Consider the following 21,210-nt stretch of genomic DNA (forward strand, 5'->3'; position numbering starts at 1 on the left):
AGTGACTGCACCAGTAGAATAGTGAGTGCAGCTCTGGGGTATAATACAGGATGTAACTTAGGATCAGTAATGTATGTACACAGTGACAGCACCAGCAGAATAGTGAGTGCAGCTCTGGGGTATAATACAGGATGTAATTCAGGATCAGTAATGTAATGTGTGTACACAGTGACTGCACCAGTAGAATAGTGAGTACAGCTCTGGGGTATAATACAGGATGTAACTCAGGATCAGTAATGTATGTACACCGTGACTGCACCAGCAGAATAGTGAGTGCCGCTCTGGGGTATAATACAGGATGTAACTCAGGATCAGTAATGTATGTACACAGTGACTGCACCAGCAGAATAGTGAGTGCAGCTCTGGAGTATAATACTGGATGTAACTCAGGATCAGTAATGTAATGTATGTACACAGTGACTGCACCAGCAGAATAGTGAGTGCAGCTCTGGGGTATAATACTGGATGTAACTCAGGATCAGTAATGTAATGTATGTACACAGTGACTGCACCAGCAGAATAGTGAGTGCAGCTCTGGAGTATAATACAGGATGTAACTCAGGATCAGTAATGTAATGTATGTACACAGTGACTGCACCAGCAGAATAGTGAGTGCAGCTCTGGAGTATAATACAGTATGTAACTCAGGATCAGTACACAGTTGTGTATTGTATGTAGCAATGTGACGCTTCTGGATTGCCTGACATTTTGCAGCCTGCGGCTCGTAGATCCTTTACTCCTGGACTATTGTCCGCACATTTGCAGCTCTGCTCCATAGACTATGATGTATTGGTGACATTTACATTCTGTCCTCTCTCATTTTCGGTGCTCGCGGCTCAGTGTTTTGAGGCTGTGATCCCCCATTAACGTGTACAGAGAAGTAGAAGAGACATTTATTACAAGTAAACCAAAATGTACAAAATATTCAGAGACGAGTCCACAGATCCAGCAGCACGGGCAGGATGAGGAACCGTGCAGCTTCACCTCAGAAATCCTTTAACGTTCGTCCGGTGCGGCTGCTTTCTGAGTCGTGTGATATTTACACTATGTACAAGGGTAGTGCGGAGCTGCGCTCCTGTGCAGTCTTTTTGTGGCTTTCATCATTAGTCTGGTACCTTGATCTCTAATGCTTTGGCTCTTCTGGAGGAACCACTTCCATAATCATCTGTACATACATGGTGATGGGCTCTGGAATAAGAGCAATACCTTGTGTTAGGAACCACATACAGGGGGTGATACACAGACTGCAGCTTATATTGGGATTGGATGCCCTGCGCAGGGTCTGGAGGGAGCGACTGTTCCTATACTGCGGCCTATCTCTATATATAAAGCTGAGTGTATGTGTGTGTGTGTGTATCAAGCCCCACCCTCTCCACATAGTCACTCGCTCCACACGGCCCACGTTGTTAGCGCAGAATGCAGCCTTTCTGGGATTGATGCTGTGTGTGGATGGATCCCTGCGCCCGTGATCTGCAGTCAGTCACCAGATGACATTGGTTGAGGGGAGGACGATGCCTGGAGGGGCTATGGCAGGAGCAGGGCGTCAGTTACCTGGGTCGTGGTGCTGCAGGGTGGAGCTGTCCACTGACTGTGGGGCAGCAGGTGTAGTGCCAGCTCTGCCCACTCCAGCCTCGCTATGTACAAGGCGAGCGGCACTGCGCATGCCCGAGAGTCTCCCCTATGCCCAGCATTACACAAGCCTTCCTGGGAAATGGCGCTGTAGCGTTTAGTCACCCAGAGCACAAGGTAAAAATGGCCGGGATTCCTCACTGCAAGAGGGGATTGTAGCAGGCAGATGGAGTAGTAAAATACTGACCAAATATTGAGGTAGAATACTAAAACACAGGTAAAATACTGACCTTAGTGTTTGATCAGTATTTTACCTCAGTGTTTGATCAGTATTTTACCTCAGTGTTTGATCAGTATTTTACCTCAGTGTTTGATCAGTATGTTTCCTCAGTGTTTGGTAAATTTTCCACCTTAGTGTTTAATCAGTGTTTGGCCATGTGCACACAGATTTTGGTGAGTTTTTTACCCCAGCGTTTGTAAGCGAAAACCAGGAGTGGATCGGTCAGAAGAAAAACATAATGGAAACATTTGCACCTCTTCTACATTTTTCACCCACTCCTGGTTTTGGCTTACAAATACTGGGGTAAAAAACTCACCACATGCTCAGTGTGTGCACGTGGCCTTTTACTATTTTACCTCAGTACGTGGTCAGTGGTTTACCTCAGTATTTTAGCATTTTACCTCTGTATTTGATCAGTATTTTACCACAGTATTTAACCTTTTAGTATTTTTATTGCAATTAGTGCAATTTCTCTCGAGATCAAATGTTTTTAAGTGCAATATACAGTTGTGGCCAAAAGTATTGACACCCCTGCAATTCTGTCAGATAATACTCAGTTTCTTCCTGAAAATTATTGCAAACACAAATTCTTTGTTATTATCTTCATTTAATTTGTCTTAAATGCAAAAAGCAAAACATTGATCATTTCACACAAAACTCCAAAAATGGGCCGGACAAAAGTATTGGCACCCTCAGCCTAATACTTGGTTGCACAACCTTTAGCCAAAATAACTGCGACCAACCGCTTCCGGTAACCATCAATGAGTTTCTTACAATGCTCTGCTGGAATTTTAGACCATTTTTCTTTGGCAAACTGCTCCAGGTCCCTGATATTTGAAGGGTGCCTTCTCCAAACTGCCATTTTTAGATCTCTCCACAGGTCTTCAGAGGCAGCAAAGCAACCCCAAAACATCAGGGAACCTCCACCATGTTTGACTGTAGGGACCGTGTTCTTTTCTTTGAATGCCTCTTTTTTTTCTCCTGTAAACTCTATGTTGATGCCTTTGCCCAAAAAGCTCTACTTTTGTCTCATCTGACCAGAGAACATTCTTCCAAAGCGTTTTAGGCTTTTTCAGGTAAGTTTTGGCAAACTCCAGCCTGGCTTTTTTATGTCTCGGGGTAAGAAGTGGGGTCTTCCTGGGTCTCCTACCATACAGTCCCTTTTCATTCAGACACCGACGGATAGTACGGGTTGGCACTGTTGTACCCTCGGACTGCAGGGCAGCCGGAACTTGTTTGGATGTTAGGCGAGGTTCTTTATCCAACATCCGCACAATCTTGCGTTGAAATCTCTTGTCAATTTTTCTTTTCCGTCCACATCTAGGGAGGTTAGCCACAGTGCCATGGGCTTTACACTTCTTGATGACACTGCGCACGGTAGACACATGAACATTCAGGTCTTTGGAGATGGACTTGTAGCCTTGAGATTGCTCATGCTTCCTCACAATTTGGTTTCTCAAGTCCTCAGACAGTTCTTTGGTCTTCTTTCTTTTCTCCATGCTCAATGTGGTACACACAAGGACACAGGACAGAGGTTGAGTCAACTTTAATCCATGTCAACTGGCTGCAAGTGTGATTTAGTTATTGCCAACACCTGTTAGGTGCCACAGGTAAGTTACAGGTGCTGTTAATTACACAAATTAGAGAAGCATCACATGATTTTTCGAACAGTGCCAATACTTTTGTCCACCCTCTTTTTTATGTTTGGTTTGGAATTAAATACAATTTGGCTTTAGGACAATTCTTTTTGTGTTTTTTCATTTAAGACAAATTAAATGAAGATAATAATACCAAAGAATTTGTGTTTGCAATCATTTTCAGGAAGAAACTGAGTATTATCTGACAGAATTGCAGGGGTGTCAATACTATTGGCCACAACTGTACCGTAATCATTATAATTTGTTATAACAAACCCCAGTTAGTTACTATGCTCAGGCAACGCCGGGATCTTCAGCTAGTATACTATAATGCTGATCACTCATATCATAAGATTTGGGAATTATATGTATGCTCCCGTAAAATATACAAGATCAGGATTAGATAATTTGATATAATACTTTATTAGTGATAAATAACATACAAACAGGTGAACAAATATGTGAGATTCACTAGACGAACAAAGAGACAGCCAGAGTAAAAAGCGGCACTAAGTGCTAATTTGATCCTTTTTAAAGGGCCAATGCACAGCAATACCTAGCTATGTTTGTTCAGAAAGTGCATGTACATGTGTAATAAAATATCAGGAGCAAAATAGAAGAAAAGCTGTGTAGATCCAGCACTGTGTGGCAAGTTTCTTAATATAACATAGGCTGATAAACAATGGACTATCCACACAGGGACCTCGATTGTATTAACATTAATAGTTAACACACAGAAAAAAGTACCTGAGGCCATGGTTGCTGTGTAGAGAGCACAAAGATGCAGCTGTACCTCGACGCACGTTTCGCCTACTTGGCTTCATCAGGAGGTGTGGCTTAGTTTAAATTAATAGGGTTACCTTTATAAGAATGCTAATGAATGATAAAGAACAGCTGCAGGAAAATTCCGTCCGATGACGCAGATGGGGTCTGCCCAATGTAACAATACATGATGCTTATGGTATATGCCTAAAAATGGTGAGGGTGTGTTTTTGTGCGTCATCAGTATGGCGCACGTCGTTGTGATGTCGCGTCCCCGGAACCGACGCAGGCGGAAGGCTGTTCGATGTGAATGGAAGGAAAATACGTCCTCATCCTCCTGATCACCTAGGAGACTGGTCGCCCCACCGGACCCCAGCACGAGGCAGCGCACAACAAAGGTGCGCACATAGAGTACAGCCCGGGAAACACAGGAACACCGTATGTAGATGGAGAACAGCACCGGTCCCAAACCCGAATGTCTATATGCGGACGAGTCTCGCATGTTAATACCCGGCACTGCCGCCGGAGCGTGCGGCCGCATAGCAATACATGCAGCCGCACTCTCCGCTCCCGCATACGGGCAGTAGTGTCTGGCATTAACAGTATAAATATACAGTTATATATTAAAGCCTTTTCTTTCAAAGAATTTATAGATGGAGCACAGGAAGCGCAACATGAGCAGCCAGGACAGGCACAAAACCCCAGAGAAGACATCCGAAGAGGACATCCAAAGAAGCCACCAGGTAATAGCCAGTGTCTGGTTAAATGCCGAAAAAAATTTTGATAGCTATAAAGAAAATTAAAATAATACACTGATAAAACCATAAGTAAAAAGAAAACCCTATAATATAGCACCAATCATGACCAAATAGCATGATTATTTACAAAAATAGCAAAGATATTTATATGAAAGACTTGAAGCTAACGAATTCGGGTTAGCCATTTGGTGAAACCGTATTTAGAGTGACCGTCCATGTGGTTGCCAGTCGTGAACGCTTTTGTTTGACTTCTCTTATTCCCATATATATTGGGTCTATCCCGCACACCTTAATGCCTTTTGGATTATTATTTAACTCAGAAACATGCTTTGGAATGCTCTTTAGTTTCTCTGGACTAAGTTCTTTTTTGCGTTGATAATATCCCTGACCTGTTCCTGGATTGGACTGATCGTTGTTGTCATACCTATATAGATAAGACTACATGGACATGTCAGGTGAGATGTCTTACATTCTGTATTACATGTAAAATGATCAACAATTTTAAAATTTGTATTACCTTCAGCATTGGTAAATTGTGTACTTTTAGGGACATATTTGCAAATTGAACATGTGCCGCAAGGAAATGAGCCCCAAGGTGGCCCTCTACTACCAAACAGGTACTGATTGGTTTTAGGTGGAATATAGTGGCTTTTTCTAAGAAGGTCTCCTAATTTCCATGATCTTCGCCATGAGATAGAGGAAAAGGGGGCGAGAGGTTGTTTCAAATCTTTATCTGTTAACAATATAGGCCAATTTTTGGATAAAATGTTTTTAATATGTAACCAGTTGGAATTAAAAGTCGATATGAATCGTCATGTCAGAGTTAGTCATCTCATCTTTCTTATAAATATCCTTGCTATTTTTTTTGTAAATAATCATGCTATTTGGTCATGATTGGAGCTATTTTATTACAGGGTTTTCTTTTTACTTATGGTTTTATCAGGATATTATTTTAATTTTCTTTATATTTATCAAAATTTTTTCAGCATTTAACCAGACACTGGCTATTACCTGGTGGCTTCTTCGGATGTCCTCTTCGGATGTCTTCTCTGGGGTTTTGTGCCTGTCCTGGCTGCTCATGTTGCGCTTCCTGTGCTCCATCTATAAATTATTTGAAAAAAGAAAAGGCTTTAATATAGAACTGTATATACTGTTCTTATTAATATCCTGTAGATGTGTTTGCTTTATGAAAGAACTTATCTAATATGAACAACTGATTATATTTTCCATAAAATGCATTGCTTCTATCATTTATTTTTTTGTTATTTATCATCTGTTGGTTTCGATAATATCCATTTTTTCTTTTTTCCTCTATCTTTCCTTTTTTTCCCATATCATTATAATCATATTTATGGGTTCTTTCAGTTGCTGCAGCACTTTGACTAAGGGTGAAATACATCTATAGACATTCAGGTTTGGGACCGGTGCTGTTCTCCATCTACGTACTGTGTTCTTGTGTTTTCCGGGCTGTACCATCTGTGTGCGCTGCCTCGTGCTGGGATCCGGAGGGGCCTCCGATCCCCTAGTTGATTGGGGGGATGATGACGTATCCTCCTTCCTTTCACGTGGGACAGCCGTCAGCCTGCGTCGGTTCCGTAGGCGCAGCTTCACGATGACGTGTGCCATACTGATGACACCCATAAACACACCCCCACCAATTTTAGGCATATACCATAAGCAGCATGTATTTTTACACTGGGCACGCCCCATCTGCCGGCACAGCCGCATAGGGTGCCCCCCGGCCGCGTCATCGGAGGGATTTCCCCTGCAGCTGTTCTTTATCTTTCATTAGCATTGCTATAAAAGTAACCCTATTTTTAAACTAAGCCAAGCAGGCGAAACGCGCGTCGAGGTGCAGCTTAGCAGGGTGCTGCAGCATCTTTGTGCTCTCTACACAGCAACCATGGCTTCAAGTATTTTTTTTTTTGTGTGAATTATTAATGTTGATATAATCCAGGTCCCTGTGTGGATAGTCCATTGTTTATCAGCCTATGTTATATTAAGAAACTTGCCACACTGTGGTGGATCTACACAGCTTTTCTATTTTGTTTCTGATATTTTATTACACGTGTACATGCACTTTCTGAACAAACTTATTGCTACGTATTGCTGTGCATTGGCCCTTTAAAAAGGATCACATGAGCAATTAGTGCCGTTTTTTTACTCTGGCTGTCTCTTTGTTCGTCTAGTAAATCTCACATATTTGTTCACCTGTTTGAATGTTATTTATCACTAATAAAGTATTATATCAAATTCTCTGATCCTGATCTTGTATGTTTTACGGGAGCATACATATAATTCCCAAATCTTATGATCGGAGTGATCAGCATTATAGGTTTTGTATTTTGGCGCTTTTTTAGTGTCAATGTGGGAAGGTATTTCTTCTCTTTGGAAGTTATCTTAGTTTTCTACGGCCTGTATCCTTCCTGTGGCATCCATGTAAAGGGTACGGTTCCCTGCTTTATTAAAGTAGGGGGTTGGTGACTCTAGCGCAGAAGTCGTGTCTTGACAGACACAACTTCTGCGCCAGAGTCCCCAAGAGTCACTTCTGCGCCAGAGTCACTTACTCGTTATCTTTTGAGCCCATTTGACCTTGAAGTGCACAAAAGGGAAGTAAAAGATGAGGCCTCCCAAAATGAAGATCACACAGTAGAGATAGGCCCACTCGGGCTCTCCGATGATGGGCGCCAGCACCAGATAAATCGACACCAGAACCATCAGGATGGGGATCACGATTGGGATCTGAAGAGGAGAAACCAAAAGACTAAGTTGCAGGTGTGAAACTGATCCAAAACGGGAAATGGCCACAAAGAGGACCATATTGTTATTGCTTCCCTTACTAGCAGGTTTTTTTCTTGACTTTTTCTATTCCATTCTATTGCCATTTGTCACCTTTCAATTCCTATTTTACTATATTTTTATAGCATTTTGCATTGAAAGTGCTGAGAGACACCAAATTACAACCGCACTTCTTTTCACTTTTTTTAAAAAACAGCAGCATGCAAAACTTTACTAATATACGACAAATTTTGGGTAAACACACTTTGATTTAAAAATGTATCATGACTGGAGTCAGGGGCTCTAATACAGAACCCCAAATTCTCAACATGAACATAAAATTAAAAAGAATTTTTTCAGTCTGAAGCCACCACAAGGGGGAGCTCTTGCGTTTTTGTAGGCTTTGAGCTCCCTCTTGTGGTGGATGCAAATGGACCGAATTTTATTATTTATCTTAATGCTGCAGGAGATGTGGAGTTTTATGTCTGAAAAACTGCACTCTGTAACAATATAATTCTGCTCAGACTCATGTTGGAGATTTTTTTTTTGCAAAAGTTTTCACTTTTTGATCGTATATTTGGAAATAATTTTGAGTCTTAATTAGAAGTTTTGTGCATGCAGCCCCTGTGTGGACCCATGTACTGTCATGGAGACAGGCCATACACCCCCTGCAGTCAGACTCCAGTCCATCTGTCATTTCCTTTTAATGGGAGCCTGTGACTGCAGGATCAGACTACACAGGATTGTCTGCAGTCTGTTACCATGGAGATAAATAGACTGGCACAGGAACTGGCAGATTTTTTTTTTTCCCCCATTTTAGATGCATAGGTTCTACTTACTTTAATCGGCCTCTTCATGTCTTTTTTTGTGAATCTCATAACTACCAGGCCGGCGATAGTTAATCCATAAAACAACCACACGGCGAAGCTGAAGTAGTTAATGAGGGTGTTAATATCCGCCGGGATAATGTAAATCATTCCAATGATGCCCTGGAAAAAAAAAGAGAAGAGGATGGCGGTCAGGATCTTGCAGATACGGGAGCTGCGCTAGGTGTAACAGAACCCGGAAATATGGATCGGAAAAAATATCGGTGCTTTAAGGGATCTTCCATCACATGTGACAAGTACACACTGACTTACATAGGACACAATGGCCGGCAGCGGGGTCAGCCTCTTGACACTGATGTATGATAGGAATTTCAGCATGTGTCCTTCACGTCCGGCCACGTATGTAAGCCTGGGGAGAGACGACGGACAAGTGCGTATTAGTGGGGTCCATTGCTGGTATGTCGGTGCGCAGTGGCCCCTCTGCTTCAATCTCATGATGTAACAAGGGAGGAGGAGAACGTAACTCAAGTGCTTTTGTATTGTGCGCTTATCCCCGGCAGCCATCACTCACCTGCCAGCAGTGAAGCACGATCCATTCGCTGATCCAATGGTCGAAAAGGCCACAAACAGAGGAATAATCCAGGCTGCGGGGTACAAGACCCGGTCCCCAAATGTCTGCAGGAAAGCACAGATCGTCACCTACACCTTACATAATACACCCCAGCAATCTGCAAGGGAGGCGTTGTAGGAACCTGCCTCGAGACCTGCTGTATACTGGAAAAACCATATACTGGGACCATCCCCCACCCAAGAACCACTGTATTCAGGAAACACCCCTCTAGACCTCCCGTATACCAGAAATACCCCCCCAAGATCTGCCATATACCGGAAACACCCTGAAAGACCCACTGTATATCGGAAACCACCCAAGACCATATACTGGGACACCCCCCCTACTGTATACTGGACCTGCCGTATACTGGAAACACCCCTTTGTATTTCAGAGTTGCAAGCAGGGAACAAAGATGAGCGAACCCAAATTATAATATTCAGGGTTTGTACCGGAGACCCTGTGCTGAACTCTGAACATGGACTTCTCCTGAAAGTCCAATTTGCAGTTTGGGGGGAGAGAGATTTTCAGCTTGGGTCCCCCTTGATTTCTATGGACTTTGGGTAAATGTTCAAGTACAGTTCTGGTGCCCGAACCCAAACTTCCAGGGATCCGCTCCTCTCTCCCCCAGGAGCTCACAATCTAATCTATGAACTTAAACATTGATTTGCGCTCTGACTACAATTGTGGATAGAAGATCCGGGAGATCTGTCTTATCTGAGGATCCATCATTGCTTACTGCAGAAATCAACATCACTTACCACAGCAACAGCCGGAGACTGCAGGAGCTCGGTGGGGGTCATTACTGTGTAATAGGAGATGTTGACCAGCAGGTAACAGGCCATGACTAGCGGGATCCCGAGTATGATGGCCAAAGGGAGATTTCTGCACCGAAACAAAAAAATTAAAGTTCTATTTTAGGATAAATGTAAATTTCAAGAGTCACCACTAGGTGGCAGCATATGCACACTGATCTCTGCGTGTGACAGGTCCATACTGTGCTGACACCATCCAATTCCAAGAGCCGGTGGCACCGAATTATGTATAAAAGAATTATTAATCAAGTGTGAATATACAGAAATAGCAAGAAAACGCTGCGCTGCTCTGCGCCATCCAACAACTATCTCAGCCAGTCCTGCAGCGTTGTAGGGGGTCGGATCACACAGGCAACACTTCTCAGGCTCCGTGGCCCAAATCCAGTTCAATGAGTGTCCTTCATTGGAATATTTTTGGTAGGAACACCACGCAGAGCCGCCGCATACCGGAAACACCCCACAAGACCCGCCACGTACCAGCAAGACCGCCACCTACCGGGAACACCCCCACAAGAGCTGCCGCATACCGACAACACCCCACAAGACCCGCTGCATATCAGGAACACCCCTCAAGACCCTGTTACCCTTGGGGGTAATTGTTGGGATTGTTCTGCTTGCTATTGGGTATTGTGGTTAAATAAAGTATTGCCACATTGTTTTACCCTAACCCTGTGTTGTCTGTGTAGTGTATTGCCCACAAGGAGATAGAGCGGGCGTTCAGTGGTATGAGCCCTGGTCCATGCAGTCTTGCTAAAGGCAGCCAGGCCAGCGGACAAGAGCACCCAATGACCCCGTTTCTCCATACCGCCGCATACCGACCACACCCCCGCAAGACCCACCATATATGGGGAATGACCTAAAAGACCCGCCATATACAATGAACGGCACGCAAGAGCCGAGGCATACCGGTAAGACCCATCATATACCGGAAACACCCCAGAAAGCGCGCAGTATACCGGCAACACCCCGCAAGGCCTGCTGCATACTGGGAACACCCCACAAAAGCTGCCGCATACCGACAAGACCCGCCGTATATCGGGAACACCCCACAGGACCCGCCGCGTACTGGCAACACCCGCCGTACCAGGCATCTCCACTCTCCACACACCGCCGTTTTGGATGCGGAGTGGTTTTACCATGTTACGGTGGCAGCCTGCTGCACAAACCGATCAGACAGGGACTGCAGGGTTGGTGCATGGTCCATATTACAGGATTTCTTTACATTACTCCCCTAACTTCCTACCAGCCCCTGCAGGGTTAATCTATACATTTCTTCTCCGCAGTCGATACTTGAATTCCTGGGTAATAAATCAGCCACGCTCGCCTCTTACCTGTATGGATTTTTCAGCTCCTCTGTTATGTAATTGAGCTGGTTCCTAAAGGGAGATGCAGAATTCAGATGTCAGACGTCCCGATCACTCTGGGATTAATTCTCCGGGATGAATGGGGTCCCAATCACTGAGGGATGAATGGGGGTCCCAATCACAGGGATGAATGGATGGACAATGCACAGCAGAAAGGGGACTCTTCTATGAAGCGGAAAGTGAGGGTCGGACTGGGGGGCGTCATACATGGTGGCAGTTAAAACTCAGAAGTCGGCCTCAATGAGGTTCTGCAGCAGTAAAGTGACGGCCGATTTTGCATCTTGCTCACCTCTGCTCTGCAGGGAAGAGTTTCCAGGAGTCGCCCTCTACTGGCCATGTGTAGAGGTTCACCCAATCACATGGGCGGCCTATCTGCCATGCATTGGAGCTGGGAACATTTGAAGAATTGTCAATCTTCCCTTAAAGGGGTTGTGCAGCAGCTTTTATTTCTGCATCAGGTGCGGAGAGTCGCTGATGGTCGATGTCATGCCCAATGTGGAAATAATAGGTGCTTCACCACCCTTTTAAAATTAATGGGTACTATTAAAGAGGTGATCCCTAGTACTGTTACTTTCAGATTATTGTAGAACTACAAATCCCAGCATTTTTTTGAGAGGTTAGATTGTGGCCCTCCATCAGTCTTAAAGGGCCCCTCTGCCTTATTTATGACACAACTGACAGTGCCCAACTAGCCCCTGGGGCCCCACAGTGACTGACGCTTCGGGCACTATATAGGCCATATAGGTGACATCATCCTACCATCCATCATAGGCCCACAGACCATTGTAGAGCGCAAGGCCGATCCCTCCGACTGTGATTTTGGAGCCTTCAAAGCTGTTAGTAAAGTTCTGAGTGTTTCCTAAGGAAGAGAAAACCTGAATGAGCTGCAGTGCCACCTCCGGTCTGAAGGCTGTGTCTGGTATTACAGCTTATATACTGGAATGGGGCTGAGCTGTGATCTCCGGCACCACCTCTAAATAGGGATGGCGCTGTCTGGGAAGGATGCAAAATGGAATAACTGAATGTGAATCGGATGCCTCGCTTACCTTGTATCAGCAGGACGATGCCGCTGACGATGATGATGACGATGATTATCATTTTGGCCACAGTTAAGAAGTTCTGCACGTAACTCGCCAGCTTCACGCTCAGACAGTTCACCACGGTGATCGTCACTGCCGGGAACCGAAAGAAGATATTTGAAATAACTGATATAGGACAATTATTGCCAGGGAGCTGTCCCGGTCACATACTCACGGATGGCGGCAGCAGCCAGGCATTTGATGACCACCTGAGGGGGCTCACAGCCGGGATAAAATGGTGCTGACGCATATTCTGCGAAGCTGAGACATATGATGGCAAACGACGACGGTTTCATCACGATTACACTGGCCCAGGAGAAGAGGAAGGCCGGGATCTGTCCGTAGGCCTCCATGAGGTACGGGTATTCGCCTCCGGACTTTGTTATCATTGTGCCCAGCTCAGCGAAGCAGAGGGCGCCTGAAAAGACACCAGACAGATGAGTCACATATGGACCGCATGCCAGACCCGTATGGGGGGAGGAGGAGTAGGTGAGCTGTGACATTGCCTATTGTGAATGGTGGATCAAGTATTATCTACTGTATATAGAGGAGTTATCAGTCATTGTACAGGAGGAGGAGGAGAAATGCAAGATTCTACATCTAGGCAAGAAACACAAAAATTACATCTACAAAATGGGAGGAATAGAACTAAGCAACAGCACGTGTGAAAAAGACTTGGTTATACTAAGATCACAGACTGCACATGAGTCAACAGTGTGATGCAGCAGCAAAAAATGCAAACACAGTTATAAGATGTATTAAGAGAAGCATAGAGTCTAGATCACATACAGTAATTATCCCCCTCTACTCCTCCTTGGTCAGGCCTCATCTGGAATACTGGCTCCAGTTCTGGGAACCACATTTTAAAAAGACCAACAAACTGGAGCAAGATCAGAGAAGAGCTACGAGGATGGCGAGTTGACTGCAAAGTATATCCTACGATGAACGGTTAAAGGATCTCTGAATGTTTAGCTTGCAAAAAAGAAGGCTAAGAGGAGACAATAGCGGTCTACAAGTATCTAAAGGGCTGTCACATTGTAGAGGGATCGTCATTATTCTCATTTGCACATGGAAACACAAGAAGCAATGGGATGAAACTGAAAAGGAAAGATACAGATTAGATAATAGAAAAAACGTTTTGACAGTGAGGGTGATCAATGACTGGAACAAGCAGCCACGAGAGGTGGTGAGTTTTGCTTCAATGGAAGTCTTCAAAGAGAGACTGGACAGACATCTGTCTGAGATAGTTTAGTGACTCCTGCATTGAGCAGGGGGTTGGACCAGATGACCCTGGAGGTCCCTTCCATCTCTACCATTCTAGGATTCTATTGTGATTAGTGGATCCTGTGTTATCTACTGTATATAGAGGTGTTATCAGTCATTGTACAGGAAGAGGAGGAGGTGAACTGTGGCATCACCTATTGTGAATGGTGAATCCTGTCTTACCTACTGTATATAACAGAGTTATCAGTCATTGTACAGGAGGAGGAGTGTGAGCTGTGGCATCAACTATTGTGAGTGGTGGATCCTACGTTATCTACTGTATATAGAGGTGTTATCAGTCATTGTACAGGAGGAGGAGGTGAGCTGTGACATCACCTATTGTGAATGGTGGATCCTGTGTTATATACTGTATATAGAGGTGTTATCAGTCATTGTATGGGAGGAGGATGTGAGCTGTGACATCCATTGTAATTCTGCCTGTAACAATGACGAGATAAGTAATCTCTACAAGAGCAGGACATATCGGCTTATTATGAGGCACAAACGAAAACTGGAAAATTTTAGGACTTTTTATAAAAACATTGAAAATGTAAAAAAAACCTCAAAAATTCATGAAGAAATCTTTTCCCCACTTACCCATTATTCCAATCACCCCGCACACCGCCCAGATTACCAGACATGGCCCCACAGCGCCTGTGTTTCTGAGAACGGATTTTGGAGAAATGAAGATCCCGGACCCAATAATTGTCCCGACGATGAGGCTGATCCCGCTGAGCAGTCCAACCTGTGCAAAATAAAGGTGCAGGTCAACAATGTCTGGGTCCAGCCACGGTCACGATACTCTATACCAGAAAGGGTTACATGTCCGGGTGCATGCATTGTCGTAATTCCTTTTATTGAAGCTATTTTTTTCTTGGGACTTTCTTGAATTTAATGAGAAAATGGAGCATGAGATAATGAGGACAGGTGAGCTGCGTCCAGGACATCATAAATACCTTTCTCCGGAGAAGAGGATTCACACTTGGCCTCAGACTTTGCACCTCACAATAAATAAGAAATTTTCCCTTGCTAATTGACACATGATGACCAATAACTGCATCTTTTTATGGACGCTAATGAGCAATTTCTGCAATTTATGAAACGCAATAAAAGCTGAACCTTTCGACCCGGGTGATGTTTATGTACACAGCTGACACATCCCTGTAGCGCTGTATATTGTGTACGTCATCCACCAATCCGCGGCCTTGAGGGACGAGGACATCGCTCGCTCCTAAGTGTCTTATTGCATAATGATCGCAGCCGCATCTTATTTCTTGGAAGGAACTCATTTTATTCTTGCAGTTTTTGTAAAATTATTTGGCATCCTGGGAGCCTCCATAGACTGCAAGGCGGCTGATAATCACCGGTCTGGATTATGAGCTGTATCATATAATGCATGAACTGCTGCTCATCCAGAGCCCCCTGGTTCAGCAAGTAGTAAAAGGGAACCAGGGAAATTGTAAAACAGCACCACCTTCTATATGTATAACAGTAAGCAGAGTACTAATGGAAAATAAGTCTCGTACCAGGTCATTTAGGTAATGTAACTACCGATATTAAAACTTTTAGAAAGGTTTTCTTTTTCTAACAACAGCACCATCTTTGTGCAATGGCTGTGTCTGGAATTACAATATGTTTCTAGATAGTAGGTTCGCAGCGCTCCCATCCCGTGGCCACGGACTATTGATGTGGCCATTGGACCAATTTGCTCATTTCTAATTCATGGCCTTCTGGGGGACCCCTTTACTGTACCTCTGTGAATTTTGTTTTTAGCCAAATTCTGCATGAATCCAACAGAAAATAAAACAACATTATTGTTGGAGAAAATAACCTGTTATACAGAGCTGCCTGGAGCACCATATGACGGCACACAGCCCAGTAGTAGGAAGCTGCCATACAATCTCCAGCACTGGGTAATGACTGGGTGATTACTCCATAATCTCCAGTCAGAGCCAAAATAAAGCAACATGTTGGCAGTGCAATTAGTTTTGGGTCATTATCTTATCTGCATCTTTCTTCATCTTCATAATGAGGACTGTGCGTGGAGATAATCTGCAGCAGATAGATATTAACTAAAGGCTGTATTCATTAACCCACGGAGGCTGGTGCGGACTGCTACAAAACGCACGCTCCGCTGTCAAGTGGACACTTTGGAGCTGTGAGTAGATCCTGATCCAGCACTTTGGAGGTAACTGTAAGGAACCATTCTACAAAATCTAAATAGCACCCCCTGCTGGAGCAGGATCTACAGTTGAAACCAGAAGTTTCCATCCACTATATATAAAAACACATCTGCATGTTTTTCTCAATACCTGACATAAAATCAGAATAAACCTTACCCATGTTTTAAGGCATTTTTACTTTCTGCAAAGTCAAAACTTTCCATCCATTTCATTAGTATTTGGTACCATTGCCCTTAAACTGAATGACTTGGGTCAGACGTTTGGGATCTCCTTCCACAAGCTTCTCACAATATTGGGTCAGAATTAGGTCCCATTCCTGCTGTCATAACTGGTGTAACTGATCCAGGTTTGTAGGTCGTCTTGCTCACACCGGCCTTTTCAGCTTTGCACATTGACTTTGTTATCCTTAAGCCATTTTGTTACTATTTTGGCCGTATGCTTCGGGTCATCGTCCATTTTGAAGACCTATTTCCACCCAAGCTTTAACTTCCTGGCTGATGTTTTCAGATGTTGCTTCAGTATTGCCACATAATCTTCTTTTCTCATGATGTCATCTATTTTGTGAAGTGCCGAAGTTCCTCCTGCAGCAAAACAACCCCACAACATGATGCTGCCTCCACCGTGTTTCACAGTTGGGATGGTGTTCTTAGGCTTCCAAGGTTCTCCCTTTTTCTTCCAAACATAATGATGGTCATTATGCCCAAAAGTTAAATTTTAGTTTCATCAGACCACAGGACACATATCCAAATATTAAGGTCTTTGTTCCTGTGTGCATTTGTAAACATTAAATTGGCTTTTTATGTTTCTTTTGGAGTAATGGCGTCTTCCTGGCAGAGTGGCCTTTCAGCCCATGTTGATATAGTACTCGTTTCACTGTGGATATTGACACAATCTTACCATCATCTTCACAAGGTCTTTTGCTTTTGTCCTTGGGTTGATATGCACATGTCGGACCAAAGCACGTTCATCTCTGGGACACAGAACCCGTCTCCTTCCTGAGCGGTATAATGGCTAGACATTCCCAACTTGTTTGTATTTCCGTATAATTGTTTCTTCAGATGAACGAGGCACCTTCAGGCATCTTGAAATTGTACCCAAGGATTTGGGCAAGTCCACAATTCTCTTCCTGATATCTTGGCTGATTTCTTTAGACTTTCCAATGATGCTACACAAAGCAGCAGCGTGTTTCAGGTGTGCATTAAAATACATCCACAGGTGTCTCTAATTAATTCAGATGTTAAAAAAAAAAAAAAACAATCTTCCAAACACAAATTATCATCATACGGGCAGTCCAGAATTGTTTAAAAGTACAGTAACCTTAGTGTATGTAAACTTTTGTTAATAAAAATGCCTTAAAACATTCTCTCTCTCACATTTTTCAGGCATTTGGCAAATATTAATAATTATGGTAATCCTAAAACAGAAAAGGTTTATTCTAATTTCACGTCAGATATTGAGAAAAACATGCAGATGTCTCTTTTTATATAATGGATGGAAACTTCTTGTTTAATCTGTAACTGCATCATTTAGAATCCATTCTTTTATGCATTTTTTCCCTTTTCCTATTTTTGGGTTCAGGTAATAGGATGGCATTTAAATAGCACATCCGCCTCTGTATAGCGTCCCCCCTGACTATTGATAGTGGCTTAATAAATATCCGGCTGAGTCATCTGATGAAAATATCTTGTCGGAGTCGGCTATATATAAACCCAGCGCAGCGATGGAGCAATCGATACAAGGTGTCTGTAGATTGAATTATTAGTCTATTCTTGGACGCCGTCAGGCTTCGCATTCCGCGATGCTAGATGATCTCACCTTTGTATGTGGCCTACGACATTCACATCGGATCACACTGGTGACTGCGTGGCCTGGATGTCAATGGCATGGTGGGAGTAGTAGTAGTAGCTGAAAACCAACATCTATCTCTTCTGATGCCTCCAAACACATGCACGCTAGTATTGGCAGAGTGTGCTTTTCACGCTCGGACGGGCTAGTCCCATCGGGAATGAATGGACATGCACATTGCTCTTCAAATTGTAACCTAGATACAAGTGCCCTCTTTCACAAGGAGGCACTAAACTACATCTGAAATTGTGTTCCCTATATCTGTAATTATTTTTATACTAGCTGAAGAGCCCGGCGCTGCCCGGGCATAGTAACTAACTATGGTTAGTTATAACAAATTATGATTATATATATACAGTGGGGCAAAAAAGTATTTAGTCAGTCAGCAATAGTGCAAGTTCCACCACTTAAAAAGATGAGAGGCGTCTGTAATTTACATCATAGGTAGACCTCAACTATGGGAGACAAACTGAGAAAAAAAAATCCAGAAAATCACATTGTCTGTTTTTTTTTCATTTTATTTGCATATTATGGTGGAAAATAAGTATTTGGTCAGAAACAAGCAATCAAGATTTCTGGCTCTCACAGACCTGTAACTTCTTCTTTAAGAGTCTCCTCTTTCCTCCACTCATTACCTGAAGTAATGGCACCTGTTTAAACTTGTTATCAGTATAAAAAGACACCTGTGCACACCCTCAAACAGTCTGACTCCAAACTCCACTATGGTGAAGACCAAAGAGCTGTCAAAGGACACCAGAAACAAAATTGTAGCCCTGCACCAGGCTGGGAAGACTGAATCTGCAATAGCCAACCAGCTTGGAGTGAAGAAATCAACTGTGGGAGCAATAATTAGAAAATGGAAGACATACAAGACCACTGATAATCTCCCTCGATCTGGTGCTCCACGCAAAATCCCACCCCGTGGGGTCAGAATGATCACAAGAACGGTGAGCAAAAATCCCAGAACCACGCGGGGGGACCTAGTGAATGAACTGCAGAGAGCTGGGACCAATGTAACAAGGCCTACCATAAGTAACACACTACGCCACCATGGACTCAGATCCTGCAGTGCCAGACGTGTCCCACTGCTTAAGCCTGTACATGTCCGGGCCCGTCTGAAGTTTGCTAGAGAGCATTTGGATGATCCAGAGGAGTTTTGGGAGAATGTCCTATGGTCTGATGAAACCAAACTGGAACTGTTTGGTAGAAACACAACTTGTCGTGTTTGGAGGAAAAAGAATACTGAGTTGCATCCATCAAACACCATACCTACTGTAAAGCATGGTGGTGGAAACATCATGCTTTGGGACTGTTTCTCTGTAAAGGGGCCAGGACGACTGATCCGGGTACATGAAAGAATGAATGGGGCCATGTATCGTGAGATTTTGAGTGCAAACCTCCTTCCATCAGCAAGGGCATTGAAGATGAAACGTGGCTGGGTCTTTCAACATGACAATGATCCAAAGCACACCACCAGGGCAACGAAGGAGTGGCTTCGTAAGAAGCATTTCAAGGTCCTGGAGTGGCCTAGCCAGTCTCCAGATCTCAACCCTATAGAAAACCTTTGGAGGGAGTTGAAAGTCCGTGTTGCCAAGCGAAAAGCCAAAAACATCACTGCTCTAGAGGAGATCTGCATGGAGGAATGGGCCAACATACCAACAACAGTGTGTGGCAACCTTGTGAAGACTTACAGAAAACGTTTGACCTCTGTCATTGCCAACAAAGGATATATCACAAAGTATTGAGATGAAATTTTGTTTCTGACCAAATACTTATTTTCCACCATAATATGCAAATAAAATGAAAAAAAAACAGACAATGTGATTTTCTGGATTTTTTTTTCTCAGTTTGTCTCCCATAGTTGAGGTCTACCTATGATGTAAATTACAGACACCTCTCATCTTTTTAAGTGGTGGAACTTGCACTATTGCTGACTGACTAAATACTTTTTTGCCCCACTGTATGTGTATATATATATATATATATATATATAAAGCTGAGTGTATAGCCCCGCCCACTCCTCATAGCCACATTCACAATAATATCCCACATCATCCCATCAGCCAGAGCCACCGGACTACAACCCATAATATCCCACATCATCCCATCACCCAGAGCCACTGGACTACTACCCCTAATATCCCACATCATCCCGTCAGCCAGAGCTACCAGACTATTACCCCTAATATCCCACATCATCCCGTCAGCCAGAGCTACAGGACTACTACCTCTAATATCCCACATCATCCCGTCAGCCAGAGCCACCGGACAACTAACACTAATACCCCACATCATCCCGTCAGCCAGAGCCACCGGACTACTACCCCTAATATCCCACATCATCCAGTCAGCCAGAGCTACAGGACTACTACCTCTAATATCCCACATCATCCCGTCAGCCAGAGCCACCGGACAACTAACACTAATATCCCACATCATCCCATCAGCCAGAGCCACCGGACTACTACCACTAATACCCCACATCATCCCGTCAGCCAGAGCCACCGGACTACTACCACTAATATCCCACATCATCCCGTCAGCCAGAGCCACCGGACAACTAACACTAATATCCCACATCATCCCGTCAGCCAGAGCCACCGGACTACTACCCCTAATATCCCACATCATCCCCTCAGCCAGAGCCACCGGACTACTACCCCTAATATCCCACATCATCCCGTCAGCCAGAGCCACCGGACTACTCCCCCTAATATCCCACATCATCCCTTCAGCCAGAGCCACTGGACTACTACCCCTAATATCCCACATCATCCCGTCAGCCAGAGCCACCGGACTACTACCACTAATATCCCACATCATCCCGTCAGCCAGAGCTACAGGACTACTACCTCTAATATCCCACATCATCCCGTCAGCCAGAGCCACCGGACAACTAACACTAATATCCCACATCATCCCGTCAGCCAGAGCCACCGGACTACTACCACTAATATCCCACATCATCCCGTCAGCCAGAGCCACCGGACAACTAACACTAATATCCCACATCATCCCGTCAGCCAGAGCCACCGGACTACTACCACTAATATCCCACATCATCCCGTCGGCCAGAGCCACCGGACTACCACCCCTAATATCCCACATCATCCCGTCGGCCAGTGCCACCGGACTACCACCCCTAATATCCCACATCATCCCGTCGGCCAGAGCCACCGGACTACTACCCCTAATATCCCACATCATCCCGTCGGCCAGAGCCACCGGACTACTACCCCTAATATCCCACATTATCCCGTCAGCCAGAGCCACCGGACTACTACCCCTAATATCCCACATCATCCCGTCAGCCAGAGCCACCAGACTACTACCCCTAATATCCCACATCATCCCATCAGCCAGAGCCACCGGACTACTACCCCTAATATCCCACATCATCCCGTCAGCCAGAGCCACCGGACTACTCCCCCTAATATCCC

The 21,210-nt window shown here is 44.3% G+C and overlaps 1 protein-coding gene across 2 annotated transcripts in view; it reads right to left on the reverse strand.

The window, feature by feature from the left end:
* Positions 1 to 881: 881 nt before the first annotated feature.
* The window catches only part of SLC7A9 (solute carrier family 7 member 9), a 33,671-nt gene continuing 13,342 nt past the window's right edge, over positions 882 to 21,210 (reverse strand). For both annotated transcript variants that reach the window (XM_073560847.1, XM_073560846.1), the window contains 11 exons: positions 14,340 to 14,487; positions 12,655 to 12,897; positions 12,447 to 12,572; positions 12,160 to 12,259; positions 11,368 to 11,412; positions 9,983 to 10,106; positions 9,183 to 9,286; positions 8,924 to 9,020; positions 8,624 to 8,773; positions 7,574 to 7,748; positions 882 to 1,188 (listed from right to left, as the gene is read on the reverse strand). In XM_073560847.1, the coding sequence (XP_073416948.1) occupies positions 1,124 to 1,188; positions 7,574 to 7,748; positions 8,624 to 8,773; positions 8,924 to 9,020; positions 9,183 to 9,286; positions 9,983 to 10,106; positions 11,368 to 11,412; positions 12,160 to 12,259; positions 12,447 to 12,572; positions 12,655 to 12,897; positions 14,340 to 14,487 (1,377 nt within the window). In that variant the 3' untranslated portion in view covers positions 882 to 1,123. The remainder of the gene's footprint in view (positions 1,189 to 7,573; positions 7,749 to 8,623; positions 8,774 to 8,923; positions 9,021 to 9,182; positions 9,287 to 9,982; positions 10,107 to 11,367; positions 11,413 to 12,159; positions 12,260 to 12,446; positions 12,573 to 12,654; positions 12,898 to 14,339; positions 14,488 to 21,210) is intronic.

The sequence above is a fragment of the Dendrobates tinctorius genome, unplaced genomic scaffold, assembly GCF_039654945.1.
Source record: "Dendrobates tinctorius isolate UK_male_01 unplaced genomic scaffold, ASM3965494v1 ptg000307l, whole genome shotgun sequence".
Classification (NCBI taxonomy): domain Eukaryota; kingdom Metazoa; phylum Chordata; class Amphibia; order Anura; family Dendrobatidae; genus Dendrobates; species Dendrobates tinctorius.